The 22,857-nt window shown below is 35.9% G+C and overlaps 1 protein-coding gene across 1 annotated transcript; it reads left to right on the forward strand.

Moving 5' to 3' along the window:
* Positions 1-8,770: 8,770 nt before the first annotated feature.
* On the forward strand, positions 8,771-9,764 carry LOC121733927. The gene has a single exon (XM_042124329.1). The coding sequence runs from the start codon at positions 8,772-8,774 to the stop codon at positions 9,762-9,764; it is 993 nt and encodes a 330-aa protein (XP_041980263.1). The 5' UTR covers position 8,771.
* The last annotated feature ends 13,093 nt before the right edge of the window (positions 9,765-22,857 follow it).

Below are 22,857 nucleotides of genomic sequence, written 5' to 3' on the forward strand. Positions count from 1 at the left end.
CAAACAATAAGTACTTCATTTTTGTATGTTAAACTTTATATATTATGCCAAATTTTAAAGCTTATTTAGCCCCCCAATCACACAACTTTACCCATAAACTATTTATCATTGATAGGTTTAGCCCCAATTTCACCAACGTCTGTTAGTGTTAACAGCTTGTTAAAATATCCTGTCTTCTCTTTCATTCATATGAAAAACGAAACAGCTAACGTGATACTAATTCGAGCATTAACTTTAACAGTCGTTGGTGAAATTTGGTATTAAGGTTACGTCACTGCCTGCACAGATAAAGTACTGAGTTATTTAATACCGTAGAATAGATATAACAATCGAAAAAAATCGAGACTTAAATGTAAGATGATACCACCTCTTATAGAAAGACTTTTGAGCAAGCGTCAGCGCGATGTAGAAGACGCACGGCGCCATCTATTATGAATTTTTTGAACAAATTTACGACCCTTACAACCCTTTTTTCCAGTAAAAAAGTAGCCTATGTCCTTTCTCAGGCTTTAGACTATCAGTATACAAAATTTCATTACAATCGGTTCGGTAGTTTTGGCGTTTGGCGTGAAAGCGAGACTGACAGACAGAGATACTTTCGCATTCATAATATTAGTACAGATTATGTGCACACTGCACAGCTGTTTTTGGGTATTTTGATTAATTAAGAGGATTCCACACCGCCCTTTTTTCCATACAAACGTTGTCCCCTGTTTCCTCCCTGGATAATGCTAGTAGAGTTATATTTTTTTTCCTGAATATCTACGGCCACTAATACAATGTCCCTATGTTTTTTTTTTTTTTCATAATTTAATTATTAAATAAGATATGAACGTTCAAAAACCCAAAAAAATGGCCAGATTTTCCACTGTGTTCAAACGTCCAGAAAACAGATTTGGCTAGATTATACAAAAAAAGCAAAACATAGGAACACAGCTCAAGCCTTTTTTTAATCTTTAATGAAAAAAGTACTTAAATCGGTTAAGTTTTGGATAAGGAACCAGGGGACAACGAATCGTTGATTTTCTGGATTTTCTGCAGTTGTCTCTATCGCGTTCTGCGGTATAGGCTTGAGGTAAGGGAGACAGCTATAGATATTACACGTACTTTTTTTTCATTTCTCTAGCCGCTGTTGTATCCTCTTAAGGGCCGCGCTACACCGGAATGGCAGCGGCGAGGCAAGCACTTTCAGCGCTGCCATTCCGGTGTAGCGCGCTGCGCGGCCCTAAGAGGGGTACCACTTACCAGGGTTTTAAAAAGTTTTTAAATTTGACACAAATTTTGTTGACACCGCGCGCTATAAACTAAAGTCCACGCGGACGAAGTCGCGGGCAACAGCTAGTTATGAATAAAAACAATAATATATAATAAAGTAGGTATGATTAGTTCTGTTATAATAATGAAGTAAAAAAATAAAGCGCCATCTGTTTTCATATATTAGAATTAAAATGTTGATTGCTGATTGCATTGATATATTTTCTGGATGGAATATAGGCCAACACAACACACTCGAACTCCTTAGAAATGCAGTAGGAGTTCTATAAGATAAGATAGATTGATTATTATTATAGCAAGTGATAACATTATTAAACATAATATTCTAACGTATTAAAAACTATAAACAAAAACATAACAACTAATAAGTATGATTAGTTCTATGTTACAACGAAGTAAAAAAATAAAGCGCCATCTGTTGAATCGTATTAGAACTAAAATGTTCATTGCATCGCGTCGATATATTTCTGGATTTTTTATAATATTACACATAAAATATATTTAAGATTTTTGAAATATTATTTTAATACACATCCAAGACCCAGGAACATTAAAAACTTTTTGTTCCGCCTGCGGGACTCGAACCCAGGACCCCCGGGATGAGCGCTGGTCACGCGCAATGCGAAGTAATTTTCATCGATATTTTCATGGAAATAAGATATTTTCCCACATCAAAATGTAGCCTATGTCCTTTCTCAGACTCTAGAATAACTGTGTACAAAATTTCATTGCAATCTAATCAGTAGTTTTGGCGTGAAAGCGAGACAGAAAGGCAGACAGACAGACAGACAGACAGAGATACTTTCGCAGTATATTTCGCAGTATTTATAAGTCGCGGGCAACAGCTAGTTATGAATAAAAACAATAATATATAATAAAGTAGGTATGATTAGTTCTGTTATAATAATGAAGTAAAAAAATAAAGCGCCATCTGTTTTCATATATTAGAATTAAAATGTTGATTGCTGATTGCATTGATATATTTTCTGGATGGAATATAGGCCAACACAACACACTCGAACTCCTTAGAAATGCAGTAGGAGTTCTATAAGATAAGATAGATTGATTATTATTATAGCAAGTGATAATATTATTAAACATAATATTCTAACGTATTAAAAACTATAAACAAAAACATAATAACTAATAAGTATGATTAGTTCTATGTAACAACGAAGTAAAAAAAAGCGCCATCTGTTGAATCGCATTAGAACTAAAATGTTCATTGCATCGCGTCGATATATTTCTGGATTTTTTATAATATTATACATAAAATATATTTAAGATTTTTGAAATATTATTTTAATACACATCCAAGACCCAGGAACATTGAAAACTTTTTGTTCCGCCTGCGGGACTCGAACCCAGGACCCCCGGGATGAGCGCTGGCCACGCGCAATGCGAAGTAATTTTCATCGATATTTTCATGGAAATAAGATATTTTCCCACATCAAAATGTAGCCTATGTCCTTTCTCAGACTCTAGAATAACTGTGTACAAAATTTCATTGCAATCGGTTCAGTAGTTTTGGCGTGAAAGCGAGACAGACAGACAGACAGACAGACAGACAGACAGAGATACTTTCGCATTTATAATATTAGTATAGATTTTAATCAGCACATGAATTGAATAACAAAATTTTTTTCAAATTAATCGTAGCACCATCTGTCAGGACAAACTAAAATTGAAATAGAATAATATTGAATGCGATGATAGCGCCGTCCGCCGGATCTAATGTAAAACATTCCAAAATCAACAACTCCTTATAAATAAGAAATTAATTGAAAAAACATTTTCCAGTAGACCAAACTGTAAATCTAAACCATTCTCGAATCTCCACGAACACACACAAAAAATTTCATCAAAATTGGTCCAGTCGTTTAGGAGGAGTTCAGTCACATACACACGCACACAAGAAATATATATATTAAGATGATACACATATTTAATACACATCCATGACCCAGGAACTTTGAAAACTTTTTGACCCGTCGGCGGGATTCGAACCCACGACCCCCGGCTTGAGCTACCAACAGCCCACCAACTGCGCCACAGAAGTCGTCAAATTAGTATTCCTTGTCCTTTCCCGAGACTCAAGGTATCTCCATACCAAATTCCATCAAAATAGATTGAATAGTTTACGCGCAAATCATATAAGTATATTGTGCAGTAGCCATACATATTTCCGGGACAAATGTATCGTATGTTCTTTTTCGGGACTCAAAGTATCTTTATACCAAATTTCAGCAAAATGGGTCCAGCGTGATGTCGTGACCACGCAAAATATAACGTTCCACGCAGCTTCGCCTGCGTAAATTAGATATTTCACAGACAAATTAGTCCTAAAAAAATAGCCTATGATCCTTCACGTGGTCTACTTCTGATATGTGCCAAATAACAGAAAAAATGCTCCAGTAGGTCGTGAGATAAGTCCTTTCAAATAATTTCCCCCGTTTTTTTCACATTTTCCTCTATTTCTTCGCTCCTATTAGTCTTAACGTAATAAAATATAGCCTATAGCCTTCCTCAATAAATGAACTATCTAACACTGAAATAATTTTTCAAATCGGACCAGTAGTTTTTGAGATTAGCGCGTTCAAATAAGCCCTTTCAAATAATTTCCCCCATTTTTTACTCATTTTCCTCTATTTCTTCGCTCCCATTAGTCTTACCGTAATAAAATATAGCTTATAGCCATTCTCGATAAATGGGCTATCTAACACTGAAAGAATTTTTCAAATCAGACCAGTAGTTCCTGAGATTAGCGCGTTCATAAAGCCATTTTAAATAATTTCTCCCGTTTTTTCCACACTTTCCTCTATTTCTTCGCTCCCATTAGTCTTAGTGCAATTAAAAATAGCCTATAGCCTTTCTCGATAAATAGGCTATCTAACGCTGAAAGAATTTTTCAAATCAGACCAGTAGTTCCTGAGATTAGCGCGTTCAAATAAGCCCTTTCAAATAATTTCCCCCCGTTTCTTCCACACTTTCCTCTATTTCTTCGCTCGTTTTAGTATTAGCGTGATAATATATAGCCTATAGCCTTTTTCGATAAATGGGCTATCCAACACTCAAAGATTTTTTCAAATCGGACCAGTAGTTCCTGAGATTAGCACGTTCAAACAAACAAACAAACAAACTAACAAACTCTTCCGCTTTATAATATTAGTATAGATGGTAATAGCGACCGAAATCCATTGTTACTAATGGTTCTTACCTCTATAGGGCTCATAAACAAAAAAACTTTCAGCTTTTATAAAGATGAAAGGTTATCGCCGGCTCTTACTCTAGTAGTACAATTATGGAAGGAATTTTCTGCCTAACCACAAGGTTAGGCAGGAAATTCCTCGACTTAAAAATATTTAATGATTACTTTAAATATACCATACCATGGTTCACGAAAATGCCAGGGTCCAAAGTCTTAGAACGTGGCTCTTGGTTGTGCCCTTTTTTTTGTGTCGTTTTGTGCCCTAGTTAGTAGTTGGGCAAAGCAGGCTGAAAAGTGAAAACAAAGTAAATAGCCTTTACCTGCTCTCTCACTTGTCAAGTCTAGAAGAATTCAACGAAGAAAGAGAGTACAGCTCTTGTACTGCGCAAACACTTCGACACTTTAAATTCCTGCGTTTCTGGCCTGATTTTAATAAAACCGGCCACAGTCACCGAAACTGGAATGGGACTTGGGAGACTTTACCTAAGAATATTATTATAATTATTCAGTATTGAGATTATTAAATAATGATGATGAGACCTGTGAGATAAAGCTCTGCTCACAAAGTATATTAAATAATCCTCCTCCTCCTCCTCGCGTCGTGTTCCTCATTGCTGAGGGTCGTGATTCCCCTTTTGGAGTTTAGTGACGACCACATTACGCCATCTGTGGCGATCCTTGGCAGAATGGAGAGCATCATGGAGGCCAGTGTCTAGAGTTGTGCGCACTTGATCAGACCATCTAATAGGGCTTCGGCCTCTTGGGCGGCGACCGTCAACTTTGCCTGTAACCACAAGCTGTTCGAGGTTATGGCCGTCCTTTCTTGCGATGTGACCAAAGAAATCCAAAACTCTACGTAGGCAGATTGACGACAGTCTTGTTTTTATCTTTAAGTCACTAAGGATGGAGGCGTTGGTACGAAAGGCGGTCCATGGTATTTGGAGCATTTTTCGCCAACACCACATCTCGAAGGCGTCAATTCGATCGCGATCCGCTTTCTTTAGAGTCCACGTCTCCGCTCCGTAGGTACATATGGAAAATACTAAAGACTGGACCAGTTTGATTTTTGTCTCCCGGGAGATGTTACGATCTTTCCATATTTTTTGGAGCTGCGACATTGCATTTTTGGCCATACCTATACGTCTTCTGATCTCCTTTTCGCATGATCCTGTGTTGTTAATGTGGGTTCCCAGGTACACAAAGTCGGAGACTATTTCAAAATCGAGCAGGCCTGCAAGATCTAATGTTCCAGTGCGATCAACCACCATTAGCTTGGTTTTTGCGTTGTTAATCTTGATCCCTAATTCTAAGCTTATCTTTCTCATTCTGTCAAGAAGCTCTGCCATTTCTTGTGCACTTGCGGCCAGTAGTGTGGTGTCATCTGCATAGCGAAGATTGGATATTTTGGTGCCACCTATTGAGACTCCACCTTTCCAACCCTCGCAGGCTTTTCTTATTATATATTCTCCGTAGGCGTTAAAGAGTATTGGTGACAGAATGCAGCCTTGCCTGACGCCTTTTCCAAAGCTAAATGGTTTTGAGTAGGTCTTATTAACCCTAACAACGCCTTTGTTACTCTTGTACAGTGCCTGAATAAGAGCGATGAGGTGGTGCGGCACGCCAAGTTCTTTCAGGACCCTCCACAAGTCAGACCATACAACACAATCGAAAGCCTTGCTGTAATCAATGAAACACAAGATGATAGGTGTATTAAATTCGTATGACTTCTCAATAAGCTGCCTGATGTTTAAAATTTGCTCGCGAGTACCCATGCTTTTCACGAAGCCAGCTTGTTCCTGTGAAATCTGCCAGTCAAGAAAATGACGAATTCTATTATTTATAATGTGAAGAAGCACTTTGCTAGCGTGAGATATGAGTGCCAGAGTTCGGTTACCGCACCGAAGTAGAGCCTTTCTTATGCAGTGGCAGAATAATAGATTGTGTCCAGTCGCTTGGCCATACACCGGTCCGCCATGTATCGTTACATATGCTATGAAAGTAACGAACTGCTACAGAACCCATGGCGGTCAGAATCTCGGCAGTTATTTGATCTTGCCCAGGAGCCTTTTTTGCTTTGAGTGCGGATATAGCAGCAGTTACTTCCAATAACAGTATAGGATGCTCCAATGTCAGTTTGTCCCACTCGAACGTAGATGTTTCAGTCCGTATTTCTGGGTTTATATATAGTTCTTGACAGTAGTTTCGCCATCTATCTGTTATTGCTGCAAGATCGTGTAAAGATGTACCGTGTTCATCCTCTATAACCCATGAGTTAGCTTTAAACTTTTTAGAGAGGACCTTAAGAGGATACCACAGCGGCTAGAGAAATGAAAAAAAAGTACGTGTAATATCTATAGCTGTCTCCCTTACCTCAAGCCTATACCGCAGAACGCGATAGAGACAACTGCAGAAAATCCAGAAAATCAACGATTCGTTGTCCCCTGATTCCTTCTCCAAAACTTAACCGATTTAAGTACTTTTTTCATAAAGATAAAAAAAAGGCTTGAGCTGTGTTCCTATGTTTTGCTTTTTTTGTATAATCTATCCAAATCTGTTTTCTGGACGTTTGAACACAGTGGAAAATCTGGCCAATTTTTTGGGTTTTTGAACGTTCATATCTTATTTAATAATTGAATTATGAAAAAAAAGAAAACATAGGGACATTGTATTAGTGGTCGTAGATATTCAGGAAAAAAATTATAACTCTTCTAGCATTATCCAGGGAGGAAACAGGGGACAACGTTTGTATGGAAAAAATGGCGGTGTGGAATCCTCTTAAGAGGATAATTCAATTATTAAATAAGATATGAACGTTTAAAAACCCAAAAAATTGGCCAGATTTTCCACTGTGTTCAAACGTCCAGAAAACAGATTTGGATAGATTATACAAAAAAAGCAAAACATAGGAACACAGCTCAAGCCTTTTTTTAATCTTTATGAAAAAAGTACTTAAATCGGTTAAATTTTGGAGAAGGAATCAGGGGACAACGAATCGTTGATTTTCTGGATTTTCTGCAGTTGTCTCTATCGCGTTCTGCGGTATAGGCTTGAGGTAAGGGAGACAGCTATAGACATTACACGTACTTTTTTTTCATTTCTCTAGCCGCTGTGGTGTCCTCTTAACTTTTTTGAAAAGGTCCGCACTTTGTATTTTGTTGCTATGCTCTTCTATTTCTGCACAGATACGATTTATAAAAAGATTATTGTCACGTCTACATTGCAATTGAACCAGTCTGTTAAGATGAGAGTATTTTTTTCTGTCTTGTTCTTTGGATATTCCCCTGTTCTTTACAGATTTCCTTTCTCCAACGATTTTCCAAATTTCTAATATTAAATAATAAATTTGTTAATTTTTTATAATAAGGCGACGCGGTGTCGATTTCAGCGCTAACGATTCTTTTAATTCCGGTACGTAGGTAGGTAAGCAGTAAGCACCGTGTTTAGCATCTGTACGACTGAGTTAAATCGTGATCTACAGTGCCATCTATTGTCAATAATAGAAACTGTTCTGCATTCATAATGCAGCACTTATCTTACTGTCACTACTCAACGCTAGATGGCGTTGATAGGAATTTACTCAGTTACATCTATTTTGCTTTTCACGAACTTCTTTCAATGATAGCCAGCATCAACATGACAATTGACAGCACATGCTAGGATGGATTTTGTCCAAGTATGACTGATAGCTGGGACATAGTAATTTTAATTGTAATATACTAATAATATATAAAGGAAATACCTATCTTCTATTTAATAATTATTATTAACTGTTTGGACTGTTGGAGATTGCTTCTATTTCTTTCATCTCGAGTTGGCACTTGGCAACACTATTGATTACTGTCGGACGTGTTTCTCATAGGCTGTGTTCCAAAATATAACTCAGAATACTGGACAGAGTTGATGAAGTCGGACAAATATTATTAAAAGAATTTGATGAATCTGATTCTGACGCCATACTGTATTGATGAGACAATAGAAATCTAGTTAAATTAAATAAACGAGTCAAGATATCAATCTAACTGGCTAGTAGATTGATTTGGAAGAAAACAACAGTTTGGCGTAGATTCATGACGTGCCCAGCATACTGCGTTTATTTCGGAATACAGACCCAATTTTTTGACAAATCTTTTATACGAAGAAGAAGAACAACAATGTAAACACTAAACAATGCAGGCCATAGGACTTGCTCTTTTTGGCGGGAAGAGGAAGGCGCCTTTTTTGAACAAAAATTTGTTAAAATTTTTATTTGCTAGTTTTCTTACATAAAATATAAGGAAAAACAAACAAAATGCAAGGTGAAAGCGATGGAGATGATGCAAGTAGTTACAAATCGTCTTCATCAAAGAAAAGAAAAATTTTCGACAGCCCAGGCGATAAGTATAAACCATTTCAAAAGCCTTCTTACACAAGAAAATATCCCGATACTACCTCCAATGGAGAATTCATAGTCTTCGTAGAGCATTGCAATAAAGACACCAAAATAGGGAATATGAACCCCCTAAATTTATCAAAAATTTTCAAAAATGCTAAAGGGGTCCATGAAAGATCTAGAATAAGCGCCCGCAAAATAAAAATAATATTCAAACAAGCGGCACTAGCAAATGATTTCCTCAATGCCCAATTTATACAAGAGAATAACTTAAGAGCATATATCCCAGCTGCCTCTGTGGAAAGGGTTGGGGTAGTCAGGTACATTCCTAAAGAAATTAGCAATAGGGAGTTATTTGAAAAAATAAGTAGTGATCTTGATATTATTGGTGTACGTAGGTTTATGAAAAAAGAAAATAATACATTTGTTCCGTTAAATACTATTACTGTTACTTTTTCTGGCACTGTATTACCACAATGCATTTTCTTAGATGGATGGAGATATAAGGTTCATAATTATATACCTCCAGTTTTACAATGTTTTAAATGCTTACTTTTCAATCACTCTGCAAAATATTGTTTTAATGAACAAGCATGTTCTAAATGTGCAGAGAATCATTCTTATAAAGAATGCACATCAGAAGTTTTAAAATGTAAAAACTGTGGAGGTAATCACCTAGCTATTTCTAAGGAGTGCCCAATTAAGGCTTCTAAAATTAAGAAAAACATATCTTTGAGAGTTAATAATTCTACTTATGCAGACATAACAAATAATTTAACATCTTTCCCTCATCTTCTTACAAAAGCTAATCCTCAAAATGTTAAAATTGTTCCAGAAAAGATATCAGCCCAGGACATTATTAATAATCAAAAAATTTTAGAAGCCATAATAAGCACTATTGTAAGTATATGAAATTCTAATGAGATTAAGACTACAACACATATTAAAGAAACATTCATTAAAAACTTTAATAAGTAATGGATAGTATTAATATTGTACAGCATAACATCCAGAGTTTAAATAATAAAAAACCTTTACTTCAATCACTCTTAATAGATAAAGAAATAGATATAGCTTTATTAAATGAAACATGGCTTAAAACTTAAAGTCCTCGGGTTCATTTCCCTGGGTATAATTTCATTTATAAAAATGCTACAAATGAACACGGAGGAGTGGCAATAATTATTAGGAATTCTATAAAGTATGTGCAGCATCCGACTCCAAATTATCAATATATACAGACTATTGCCATAACCATAGAAACAGGTATAGGTTCCATTACAATCCTTTGCATTTACAGTCCACCTAGAAACAAAATTAATAAAACAAAATTAAAAAGAATAATTAATAATCTTCCTAAACCTATTATCATATCGGGTGATTGTAACGCCCATCACATAGCTTTTGGTTGTACAATAAATAATACAAGAGGACGAGACTTGTATGAAGTTGTAGATGAATATAATTTATGTATTTTAAATACAGGTTGTGCTACTACAGTAGGCAGACCAAACAATAACACTTCTGCAATTGATGTTACACTAGTGAGTCCAGAGTTGGCTCCCTATTGTGAATGGCATGTCGGTGACGATCCGTTGGGAAGTTATCACTTTCCAACTTTTACAAAACTTAATACTTCTCCTATGCAATATGACATAAATAAAAATGTAAATAAGTATTTATTCAAAAAAGCTAACTGGGATAAGTTCTTTAATATGTCAAAAGATCTATTTCAAGATTTTGAATATAATTTACAAAATCCTTTAGAAAGTTATAATCATTTCTGTGATCTACTAAACACTTTAAGAGATGAATGTGTTCCAAAAATTATAATAACTAATTCATCTAAAAAATTTAAAAAAAGGTACCTGCTCCGTGGTGGAATGATATTTGTGATAGGGCTGTAAAGGATTGTAGAGAAGCTTTGGAAAAATATAGAAGTAATTTAAGTATGGAAAATTATATAAATTATAAGAGATTAGATGCACTCAAAAAAAGGATTATAAAAGAGGAAAAGAGAAAAAGTTGGCAAAATTTATGCTCTACATTTAATAGATACACCCCAGTCACGAATATTTGGAATTTTATCAAAAAATATAAGCGTGTAGATTCTAGCATACATAGTAAATGTGATAGTTTTGTACCAGAATTTTTAGACAAATTTACAAATGATGAAGAATGTGAAAGTTCATTAGAAGATATATTTAAAAGTAATAATGATAGTGAATATTTCAACTTCTTTATGAAAGATTTTAGCTGGGATGAATTTTATAGTTCCTTAATGTCAAGAAGAGATTCTACTCCTGGACTGGATAATTTTCCATATTTAATGATTAAAAACTTACACAAAAATGCACAAGCAGTTCTTCTTAATATCTACAATCACCTATGGTCCAAACAAGTTATTCCCGACGAGTGGAAAACTCAGTGTGTTTTGCCCATTCTGAAAAAAGATAAGCCAATCCATGATCATAATTCTTACCGTCCAATATCACTCACTTCATGCATTGGAAAAGTTTTTGAAAATATGATAAAAGTTAGGTTAGACTATTTTACAGAAACTAATTCAATATTACCAGATTTTCAGTTAGGTTTCCGTAAAGGAAAAAGTACAGTTGATGGCTTTGTTTCATTTATAAATGATATTAAGAATTCTATAATGGCTCATTCAAATGCAATTTGTGTATTTTTAGATGTGCAAGGTGCATATGATAATGTTAATTTGTCTGTACTTATTAAGGTTTTAAGTGAATTGGGGATTCCTGGTAGGTTTTTAAATTGGATATATAGATTCTTAAATCACCGTCTTGTCTATGTGAAATTTAATAATATACTACATGGTCCAAAATTTGCACATAAAGGCTTAATGCAAGGAGCGATATTGTCTCCAATCCTGTATAATTTATATACATCACAAATTTGTAAATATGTAAAAGTATTAGGTGTTAATGTTCTACAATATGCTGATGATATAGTTATCTATTGTATTAATCGTCTACTACGCTCGGCCAATTGTAATATTAATTTAGCTCTTAAGCAACTGTTAAATTATTAAGTATAATAACAAACTAAAACTAAATATTAATTCTTCAAAAAGCTCAGTTATGACTTTTGGTAAAAGTCAATGTAATGTTCAAGTTAAATGTAATAATGAAATCATCTCACTAGTAAATGAACATAAATTTCTAGGCATAGTTTTAGATAACAAACTTAAATTTAATGTACATATAGATTATATATGTAATAAAGCTTACAAGCGACTCAATATATTGAGATGTTTAGCAGGAGTTTTTTGGGGTGCTGATCCAAAAATTCTCTCAATGTTGTATAAAAGTTTAGTTAGGAGCCACTTTGACTATAGTTGCTTAGCATATATTAATGCTAGCGCTAGTCTTCTAAAAAAGTTAGATATCATTCAAAATCAAGCACTGCGCATTATAACTGGTGCGATGAAATCCACCCCTATAAACTCAATGGAAGTTGAAACTTATATTCCTCCTTTATTCTTGATGGCGGCTCTCGACATAGGCGAACGCGTTGGCCAACGCGTCTGCAGGCGCGTTGGCCCAATGTGTAGAACGGGCGTTCGCGCGTTGGCCGTAGGTATTTAGACGTTGGCCGACGCGTCTGCGAGCTTGCCGCGCGGGTCGGAAATGCCGGCAAAAGATCAAAGGACATTTGTCGCAAGCTTCGCGCTCCATCCACACATAGGCCGCGCGATCAGTTCGCCCGGAGCGGCGATGAAGAGTGCACGTTTCCTTCTTGTGGCGAATTAACATCTAACTTGACGAAATGGCGAACAATATGAGTATCGAGAAAACATTTAAATTTATTGGGCCCTATGGGTCTATACAGACGGACCGCATTTCAACTGCAATCCAACCGCAAATTGCAGTTGAAGTGCAGTTTGAATGCAGTTGACACGACTGCAATAGAACTGCAAACCGAACGCGCAGTCGGATTGCAGTTGACTGCAGTCGTGTGAACTTCATACCGACTGCATCCAAAATGCACTATCCCACCCACCCGCACGCTCCGCTCTCCCGCGCATGGAATCAGTAGCAGTGCAGTGGATGCAGTCGGTATGCGGTTCACACGACTGCACGCCAACTTCAACTGAACTGCAATCCTACTGCGCATTTGGTTTGCAGTTTTATTGCAGTCATGTCAACTGCATTCAAACTGCACTCGAACTGCAATTTGCGGTTGGATTGCAGTTGAAATGCGGTCCGTCTGTATAGAGTATCAGAGTAAAAACTGCCTGTGGAACCAAAAATCGTATCAAAAGTTGCAAAAAAAAAAATAAGGTTATTGGACATTCTATTTTCCTCACGATGTTTTTAGGGTTCCGTACCCAACGGGTAAAAACGGGACCCTATTACTAAGACTTCAACGTCTGTCTGCATTTCTGTCCGTCCGTCTGTCTGTCTGTCCATCTGTCTGTCCGTCTGTCTGTCTCCAGGCTGTATCTCAAGAACCGCTATACTTAGCTAGATTTCTGAAATTTTCACAGATTATGTACCTATATCTGTTGTCGCTATAACAACAAAATATACTAAAAACAAAACAAATTAAATATTTAATAAATAATAAATACTTATATATTATTAATTATTAATCATGATAATTATAATAAGTAATAATTTTTATATATAATAAATAGTAATAAAAAAAATATTTTAATATTATAAAATATATAAAAGTGAGTTTATTTCTTTGTTTGTTACGTTTTCTCGCCTTTTACTTATTTATTTCGAGATTACCCTTTAAAAACTTTTTCTTGTCCACATTTACAAAGTAATTATATGCTGTGAATAAATATACAGCTGCAACTGTTAGCGACTCAACATCCATTTTGAATCCGTCCGCACATTGGCGCGATCCAAAGCATACTGAACGACCTTCCTATGTGTGGATTACTCACAAACGCCGTTGCAAGCGCACTGCCAACGCGTCTGCAGACGCGTTGGCCAACGCGTTCGCCTATGTCGAGAGCCGCCATGAGACGACTCATGTTAGCTAAGAAATACTTTGTTAAGATGATTGCAATTAAGTCCTCACTTCCTGTAAGAAAACTTAAAGTATCTGAGGAAATAACTAGTTTATTAGATTCTTCTGTAATAACATCACAAATTATTTCTACAAGGATTTTGCCACAGATGCCGACTTTGTTACAGTTGGTTTTTTTTTTTTTTTTGGGAATTGGCACTGACACTGGGGTGTACTTTGCCATAAACAAAGGTAGGGAATAGGCGGTGGAAAAACAAAGTAAGTACGGAATTTAGGATTTTGGATCTAGTTAGAAAGTTTCATAATAAAATATATTAAATATTTATTAAATTGTGACGTAAATATTGAGATAAAAAAGAATAAACTAATTTATTACATGAATTTAATAATATTGGAACAGAAGTCGGAAAGGGTATAGATATAGAGGAGAGGTTATCATATAGACAGGAGTGATCATACAGAGGACAGGAAAGAATAATATGATTTAAATCACCCACTTCCAAACCGCAATCGCATGCATCATCGTTGCGAATCCGAATTCTTTTTAAGTGCGCCGGTGTGATGACATGTCCCAACCTCATTCTAATTATAGATGAAGTTGTACTTTTTGATAGCTTTATTTTGAAGAACCAAGGCTTAAACTGAATCTCAGGTTGTATAAATTTATAATGAACACCTTTTCTTTGACTACTTACTGCCCAGTCCTTACTCCAATCCAGTTGGAGAAAGTTCTTGGCAAGAGACGGCAAGTCGTGACAATAATTCACATACGGAAATACATCTCCACAAGAAACCGCATCTTTGGCCAGTCTATCTGCCACCTCATTTCCAAGAATGCCGCAATGACTTGGAATCCAAACAAATGTAACAGACAAATTACTGACAATACACCTGTGCAAAAGGTTTCTGATTTGTATGATTATGGGAAAACATTTTGATCTAAACGTAAATCTACTCAATGCTTGCAGGGCACTCAAAGAGTCAGTAAAAATTACAGTGTTTTTAAGCTTTGCTAGTAATATGTAGTCAACTGCTTTAAAAAGACCAAAGCATTCACCAGTAAATACTGAAGTTTGTGGAGGAAATTTAACTTTTTGAACTATATTGTATTGGAGATGGTAAATACCTACTCCAACACAATTATTATTATCTACTGATATTTTAGAGGCATCCGTGTAAATGTGATGCCAACCATGCCAATTATTCGTTGTTAAATAATTAAAAAAAGGCTTTGCATAATATTTATCAGATTTTTTAATTCCTATGTCAAAACGGATAGATTTAAAACAAGGGATTCAAAGGATGAGTTAAAAAGCGGGAAAACAGGTAATCTATGTGTAGGGGCATCAATCGACAAATAACGAATATAGCTATTAACTAAGCAAGGGCGAGATTTGTGCAACCAAAATTGATTATTATTTACTAAATCTAACAGTTTTTTTAATTTCGGAATAAGGGGATGGTTTGAAATTGCAAACAACGAATAAAAAACTTGTCAGCCAGATATTGCCGCCTTAGATAGAGCGGTGGTTCACCGCATTCTACCTGCAATGCATTTATTGGCGATGATGCCATGGCTCCACAAATTATCCTCATAGATTTTGCCTGTATCTTATCCAACTGTTTAAAAGCAGCTACGTTACAAGGTTCTAAAAGGAATGTACCATAGTCTAAAACACTTCTTATTAAAGCGTTATACAGCAATTTTAGATTAAACGGGTGAGATCCCCACCACACTCCAGATAAACATCTAATTATGTTTAACGTACGTTCACACTTCGACGCAATATACTCATTATGGGCATTACCATTAAGTTTCGAATCTAAAATTACGCCTAAAAATTTGACCTCCTTGTCAACTGGAATTTGTAATTCATTATATTTTACCACCACTGGAGGAGGAAAGCGCATACGGGTAAAAAGTACAGCGGAACTCTTCTTAACTGAAAGATCTAATCCATTCTCATCTAACCATACCTTTAGACGTGCTAGGGCTCGCGACAGTCTAATGGAGGCTCTTTCAATAGATTGATCTATTACATAAATTGTTAAATCATCGGCGTATTGCAGAAGATACAATTCACCATCTATATCTGTTAACATATATGATTCCAAATCTGAAGTCACGCTAGTCACTACATCCTCTATATCTGACGAATAAATATTATACAAAGGAGGACTTATCACTGAGCCTTGGGGCAGCCCTTTATCAACAACCCGCACCTCCGTCGACGTATCTTGTAAAGGCAGAGCAATAAATCTTTCCAATAAAACGTTTATAATAAAATTACTTATAATTTCCGGAACACCTAATAAATCTAACTTTCGTTTGAGAATATCATCCTTACATTATCATATGCTGCGTTTATGTCCAAAAAAGCTGCTAAAACTGATTTATTTTCTGAAAAAGCAATACGAACGTCAGTGATAAAAAGAGCTAAATTATCTATAGTACCTTTTCCTTTACGGAATCCATATTGACTTTTGGCAAGAAGTTTATATTTTTCAATATGCCACTCCAGACGGTTCTTTACGAGATGCTCTGCAATCTTTAATAACATAACACTGATGATAAGACTATGGGGCGATAGGAAGAAGCTGAAGACGGAGGTTTTCCAGGTTTTAAAATGGGAATAACCTTTTGTGTTTTCCATGAATTTGGAATATTACCCGTTATTAACATTAAATTAACCAAATCCATATAATAATTTAAAATTTCATCTGAAGCGTGTTTAAAAAAAGAGTATGGGATACCATCGATGCCCGGAGCCGAGTCTTTTAAATTTGCAACAACACCTTTTAACTCTTGAAGAGTAAAAAGCGAGTTAAGATCTTTAAGGCTAACTTCACCTAAATGGATGGACGGAGAAATGATACAGAAGGAGGTGCTAATCTATTTAAAAAATAGTTGGCTAAAGAGTCTGGCATAGGATGAAAAGGAGGTTTATATGCTGACCTGTACCTTTTAATATTATTCCAAACTATAGAGGCGTGTGTGTCCGGACAGATAGATTCACAAAACTTTTTCCAGCTTGCAGACTTCTTTTTCTTAAATATTTTTTTTGCATCGTTAACAGACTTACAATAAATATCGTAGTTTTCAAAGGTAGAATTATTATTATATTCTCTTTCAGCCTGTTTTCTTTTATGTATAGCGACTGAACAGTCATTATCCCACCAAGGAGGTGATGGAATGTAGCATTTAGGTGTTTTCTTAATAGGAAGAGTTTCATCAGCTGATTCGATCAAAGCAGATGCTAGAGCATCAGCGCAAACAGATTCATTACCTGGTGATATACTAGGAAGATTGGGTAGTTTATTTTTTAGTGTATGATAAAACTTTTCCCATTCTGCATTTTTTAAGTTATATTTTAATGATGATGAATTAGTAGGATGATTTTGTTTTTTATTTTTACAGGGGAGAGACAGAAGAATAGGGAAGTGATCACTACCGTGACTAGATGATAGAACTGACCAGTGTAAAAGAGAAGATAAATTTGAAGTACAAATAGACAAAACAGGGGCACTATAACCCTCATTAGGTGCAGTTTGCCGTGTTGGGAACCCTGTGTTGAGAATACATAACTTATGGAAATCTAATAAATCTAGTAAGTACTTCAAAACCCCACTGATTGTTATTACTACTACCCCACGACAAATGTTGGGCATTAAAATCCCCAAGTATTACAAAAGGTTTTGGCAAAAGACTAATTATGTTCTTAATTTCTAAAAATATTGAATAGGATGGATGTGGAATATACAATGAGACAAAACAGATGTTATTTACAGATGCTGCTATTATAGAAATATTTGGATTATGTGATGGAAGAGAAATATGTACAAATGAATGACGATGATTGATGAGTAAGGCAGCACCGCCATACCCATCAGATCTGTCCTCTCTTAAACAAGCATAGCCAGGAATCTTAAAAAGAGATTCTGGCTTAAGCCATGTTTCTTGGAGAGCAAAGATAAGAGGGTGATATTTGTTTATTAAATAAATGATTTCATTTTTTTTGCTGACTGCACTGCGACAATTCCACTGGATTAGATAATCCATAGTGGGAGTTAATTTCAGGTGAGTTACTTACAGAGGCTACGTTGGACGGTGAAACTGATGACGGTAAAATATTTGACTGAGTAAGGTAATTAATTATAGCTGTAATTAATTCGGGCACAGAAATATTATTATTATCACCATTTGTAGGCAAAGCAGTGCCATTTGAACCCGATGGGGGACTGTAATCTTTAATTAAGTTAAAATGAGCAGTTTTATCATACCCACCTACTGACTTTGGTGGTGTTCTAGGTTGTCGGAAGACTGTTTTTTTATATGACTCTGTGGTTGACCTCTTTGCAGAGTTTTTAGTGACCGATGAGAAATGTTGTTTTTGAGAGTCTATAAATGAAGGGGATGGACTAGAAGAGGTTAAAACTGTTGAGTATAATTTAGAAATAGAAGGGTGGAGTTTTGATGCTTCGGCATAGGATAAGTTTTTGTGAGCCATGGACTCTTTAATTAATTTTTGTCGTTGGAACTCAGGGCAATTCTTACTTGTGGCTATATGGGAAGCTAGGCAAAGGCAACAGAAAACAGAATCTTCATCTACAGAACATTTCTCACCAGAATGACTCTGACCACAACGGAAACATCTGGGGGTTGATCTGCACTGTGACTTAACATGCCCATACCTGCAGCAATTGTAACACTGTATGGTAGGATAGATGTACAGGTCAACAGGCAAGGAGTTATAACACATAAAAATTCTTTTTGGTAATACTTGGCCATCAAATGTAAAAACAACTGATTCTGTATTTACAAACTGTACAGTATTATTTACAATGTTTTTTTTCTTTAAGCGTCTTACTTTCAAAATGTCCCCACAACCATATGGTAAAGTAATATTGGCCAAAATGTCATCATCAGACCAATCGGCTGGAATACCTCTAACCAAGCCAACACGACTAACTTGAAAAGATGGAAGAAAAACTTTATAGTTGTTCTGTTTTAGATTCTCATTAGTAATAAAATTATTTGCATCAGAAAATACAGAGAAAGATAATGACAATCTATTCCTACCAATTCTCTTAAGGCTACCATTTTATATATTCTTAATATTATGGTTTTTAAGGAAGCGACCAAATTCGACGGGATGTAAAGTGCAGTTTCCATTAGGAGATGATATTTCTTTTTGCACATGTACTACATAAGGTGTAGAGTCAGTGTCCGTGTACAACAAACGACTAACACGAGGATTCACCAAGCCCTGATGTTTTTCAATGACGCCAGCTGTATGTACTTCTTGGATATTATTCAGGTTTTCTTTATTTTCCGTGTCACTCAAGCACATACAGTTGATGTCAGGTTTTGTTTTGTCAGGATTTTTCCTAATCTTTTTATTGCATTTTCTGCATACTCGCCTAGATGAGGCAGGGCGTTTGCGGTTTGTAGATTTATTATTAACGGACGAATCTGTGTCCATACTTGAGTCATTTACATTTTCAGTAGTATGAATAGTAATAAATTGGCCAACAGGGGGGCCTTCCAGCCCCCCTGGGTCCTCATCCATATTTACAGAATATATACAAAAAACTTACCAAATAGTATGTACAAATAAAAATAAAAACTAAAAGAAACTAATAATAAGATAAAAAGAAAACTAACTAACGAAGATATTTACAATAAATAAAACAAAAATTTAAAATTTCCAGAAAACACGACCGCCCTTTTCGAAGATTCCCGCGCTTTTCCACAGTTGGTTTTAAATATGACAAATGACATTTATTCTATTTATTTATTTATTTATAAATTCTTTATTTGCATTATAAACAATATAAAATAACAAAAAACAACATTAGGCAAGGAACATAGCAAATAGGCGGCCTTACCGCTTTCAGCGGTTTCTTCCAGGCAACCAAAATATGGTGGCAGAAAATAATGTTAAAGTGCTAAACTTAAACAAAGAAAAAAAAATATCCTCATATATTTATAAAATATATATAGTAATATATTTATATATTTTATTATATTATGTGTAATACATCACATTCAAAACATATACATACACACACACATACATACATACATACACATACATATATATATATATATATATATATATATATAATATACATACATACATACATACATACATACACACATACATATATACATATATACATTAAAAACCAACATTATAAATAAAGGAACATTAAAATAATTTTACAAAAAACACCAAGAGTTTTACAAGGACTGAGCCTGATCTAGGTAGTGTACTTTCAAACGTTTCTTAAAGATGTTAATTGATTCCGATTTTTTTATAAAATCGGGCAAGGAATTCCAGAGACGAATAGCGGAGATGGTGAAAGAAGAATCGTAGAATGAAGTATTGTGAGAAGGAAACGCAAGAGTCAGTTTGTTTGCAGAGCGAAGTATAGGATTGTCATGACCGAGGAAATTGAATTTTACTTTGAGGTAGTTAGGAGTAGAAGGACTAAAAAGGATGTTATACAGTAAGTGAAGTATGTGAGAGTTTCGACGCAGCTTGATCGGGAGCCATTCGAGCTGAGATCGATAAGTAGAAACATGGTCAAACTTTCGAAGGCCAAAAATAAAACGAATACATAAGTTTTGAAGGCGTTGAAGGGAAGAAAGAAGATTTTCATTTATGTCACAGTAGCAGACATCAGCGTAGTCGAGAATAGGGAAAAGTAAAGTAGTAGCAAGTTTTATTTTTGTTGCGATTGGCAAAAAGTTGCTCAGTCGTCTAAGGGAAGCAGTGGCAGCGTTCATCTTTTTGCGGAGTTGTTGGATCTGGATATTCCAAGAGAGAGTGCGGTCAAAATAGACTCCAAGATTACGCACTGAGGAGCCGTAGGAAATGGTAATCCCATCAAGGACAATATTGGGCAAGGTATTCCAGTCCACCTTCGCAATTAGCTGTCGGCTGCCAATGATTATACATTGTGTTTTGTTAGGATTTAGGACTAAGCCATAGGCATTGCTCCACCTCAAAATTTCATTCAAATCAGCATTTGTTTGAGCAATACCGTTGGATAGTAAGGGAAGTAGGACATGGATATAGATCTGTAAGTCGTCAGCAAATAAATGATAGGAAGAGGAAATATGGCGAGAAATAGAATTAATGAAAATTGAAAACAAGAGAGGAGATAAGACACTGCCTTGAGGGACACCGGCGAAAATATCGCACCAAGTTGACGATGTGTTGTCAACTTTGATACGCTGCCGGCGTCCCTGAAGGAAACTACGGAACCAGTTGAGCACGATAGGAGATAGGTTGAGTGAGCTGAGAAGAAGTAATAGTATATCGTGATCTACGGAGTTGAAGGCATTGCTAAAGTCTAAGAGCGTGAGTATAGTTAAATGATGACTATCCATCCCCAGACGAATGTCATCTGTGATTTTCACCAGGGCTGTGGAGGTACTATGTCCGAAACGAAATCCAGATTGTAGCGGGTTTAATAAATTATGCAAGTTAAGGAAGGTCTGAAGTTGATGTTGTACAGAACGTTCTAAGATTTTAGAAAGGAAAGGTAGAATAGAGATCGGACGATAGTCAGAGAAACTTTTAGGACTCCGTTTTTTGGGGAGAGGAATTATATTAGCGTTTTTCCAGGAGGAGGGAAAGGAACCGGTAGAAAGTGAGTAATTGAGGATATGGACCAGGACCGGAGCTAAAATGTCTAACAAGGGAACAATCATGTTTCGACCTATGCAATCACTGCCCACAGCCCTGGATGTGATTGACATAACAGCTCTTTTAACTTCTGTAGTAGACAGCTATCTGAAGGAGAAAGGAGCATTATCGGGAGAAGGTAAGGTGGTCAGATTGTGTAAGGTTTGAGCCTTTTTGTGAGCATCGAAGCTTCGTGGTGTATTAGCAAAATGGGAATTTAAGTGTTCTAGATTTAAATTAGAAGGAACCGATGCTTTTGCGTCCTTCCCAACACCCAACGATTTTAAAAATTTCCAAACTTTGGCCTGGTCAGCGTTATCTACAGAAGAATGAATATAGCGCCTTTGCGCATCCCTGCAAGCAGTGTTACAACGATTACGCAGTTTATTGTAAAGTAACTTATCAGAATCTGATTTCGATTTTTTAAATTTAACTTTGGCTCTGTTTTTTCTATTAATTAGTGTTCTGATTTCTTCCGTTAGCCAGGGTGCAGGTAAGTGTTTGATTTTAATTGGTCGCAAGGGGGCGTGGTGGTCAAAGAGTTCAGTTATAATGTTATTGAAAATATTTACTTTGTTATCAATCGACTGGGCATTGAAAATCTCAGACCAATCTACATAGTTTGCATCCGCGCGAAGATGACCTAAATTCATATTTTTAAATGCTCTTTGCATAATAACCTTGGGTTTAGCTTTAGGTGTTCGCCATTTGTACGATAGAAAGATACAATCGTGATAGGAAAAACCTTCTGCTGGGTGCTGGCCATGCGTGTCAACAAGGTGAGGAGACGACACAATCATCAGGTCTAGGAGAGAGGGTGAGGAATGGGGATAGTGATGAGTGGCTTGTAAGGGAAGGATATTAAGGTTAAAAGAGTTTACTAGAGAAGTTAGTTTTTTTGACCGGTTGTCGTTTTTAAGAAGACATGTGTTAAAGTCTCCCATTAAGATAACATTTTCGTATAAAGGAGAAAATTCGTCAAGGATGTTGTCGAAAGAAGGGAAGTAATTTACGGAAAGATTAGGGCTATAAAAAACTCCTAAAAGTAATTTTGAAAAACCATTTGTCACTTCTAAAAGAAGATGTTCCGTCTCATCAGCAGGTGGTGGTTGTGTAGAAGATTTAAGAATTTTATAGCCGATATTAGATCGGAGGTATATAGCTACACCGCCACCAGGTCTACCAATTCGATCGTTCCTGATAAGTTGATAGCCAGGTAAGGAGTAGGATGTAGAGGACAGACACGGTTTAAGCCAGGATTCAGAAACAAGGATAGCATGTAAAAAGGTTTGAGAATC

The sequence above is a fragment of the Aricia agestis genome, chromosome 14, assembly GCF_905147365.1.
Source record: "Aricia agestis chromosome 14, ilAriAges1.1, whole genome shotgun sequence".
NCBI lineage: Eukaryota > Metazoa > Arthropoda > Insecta > Lepidoptera > Lycaenidae > Aricia > Aricia agestis.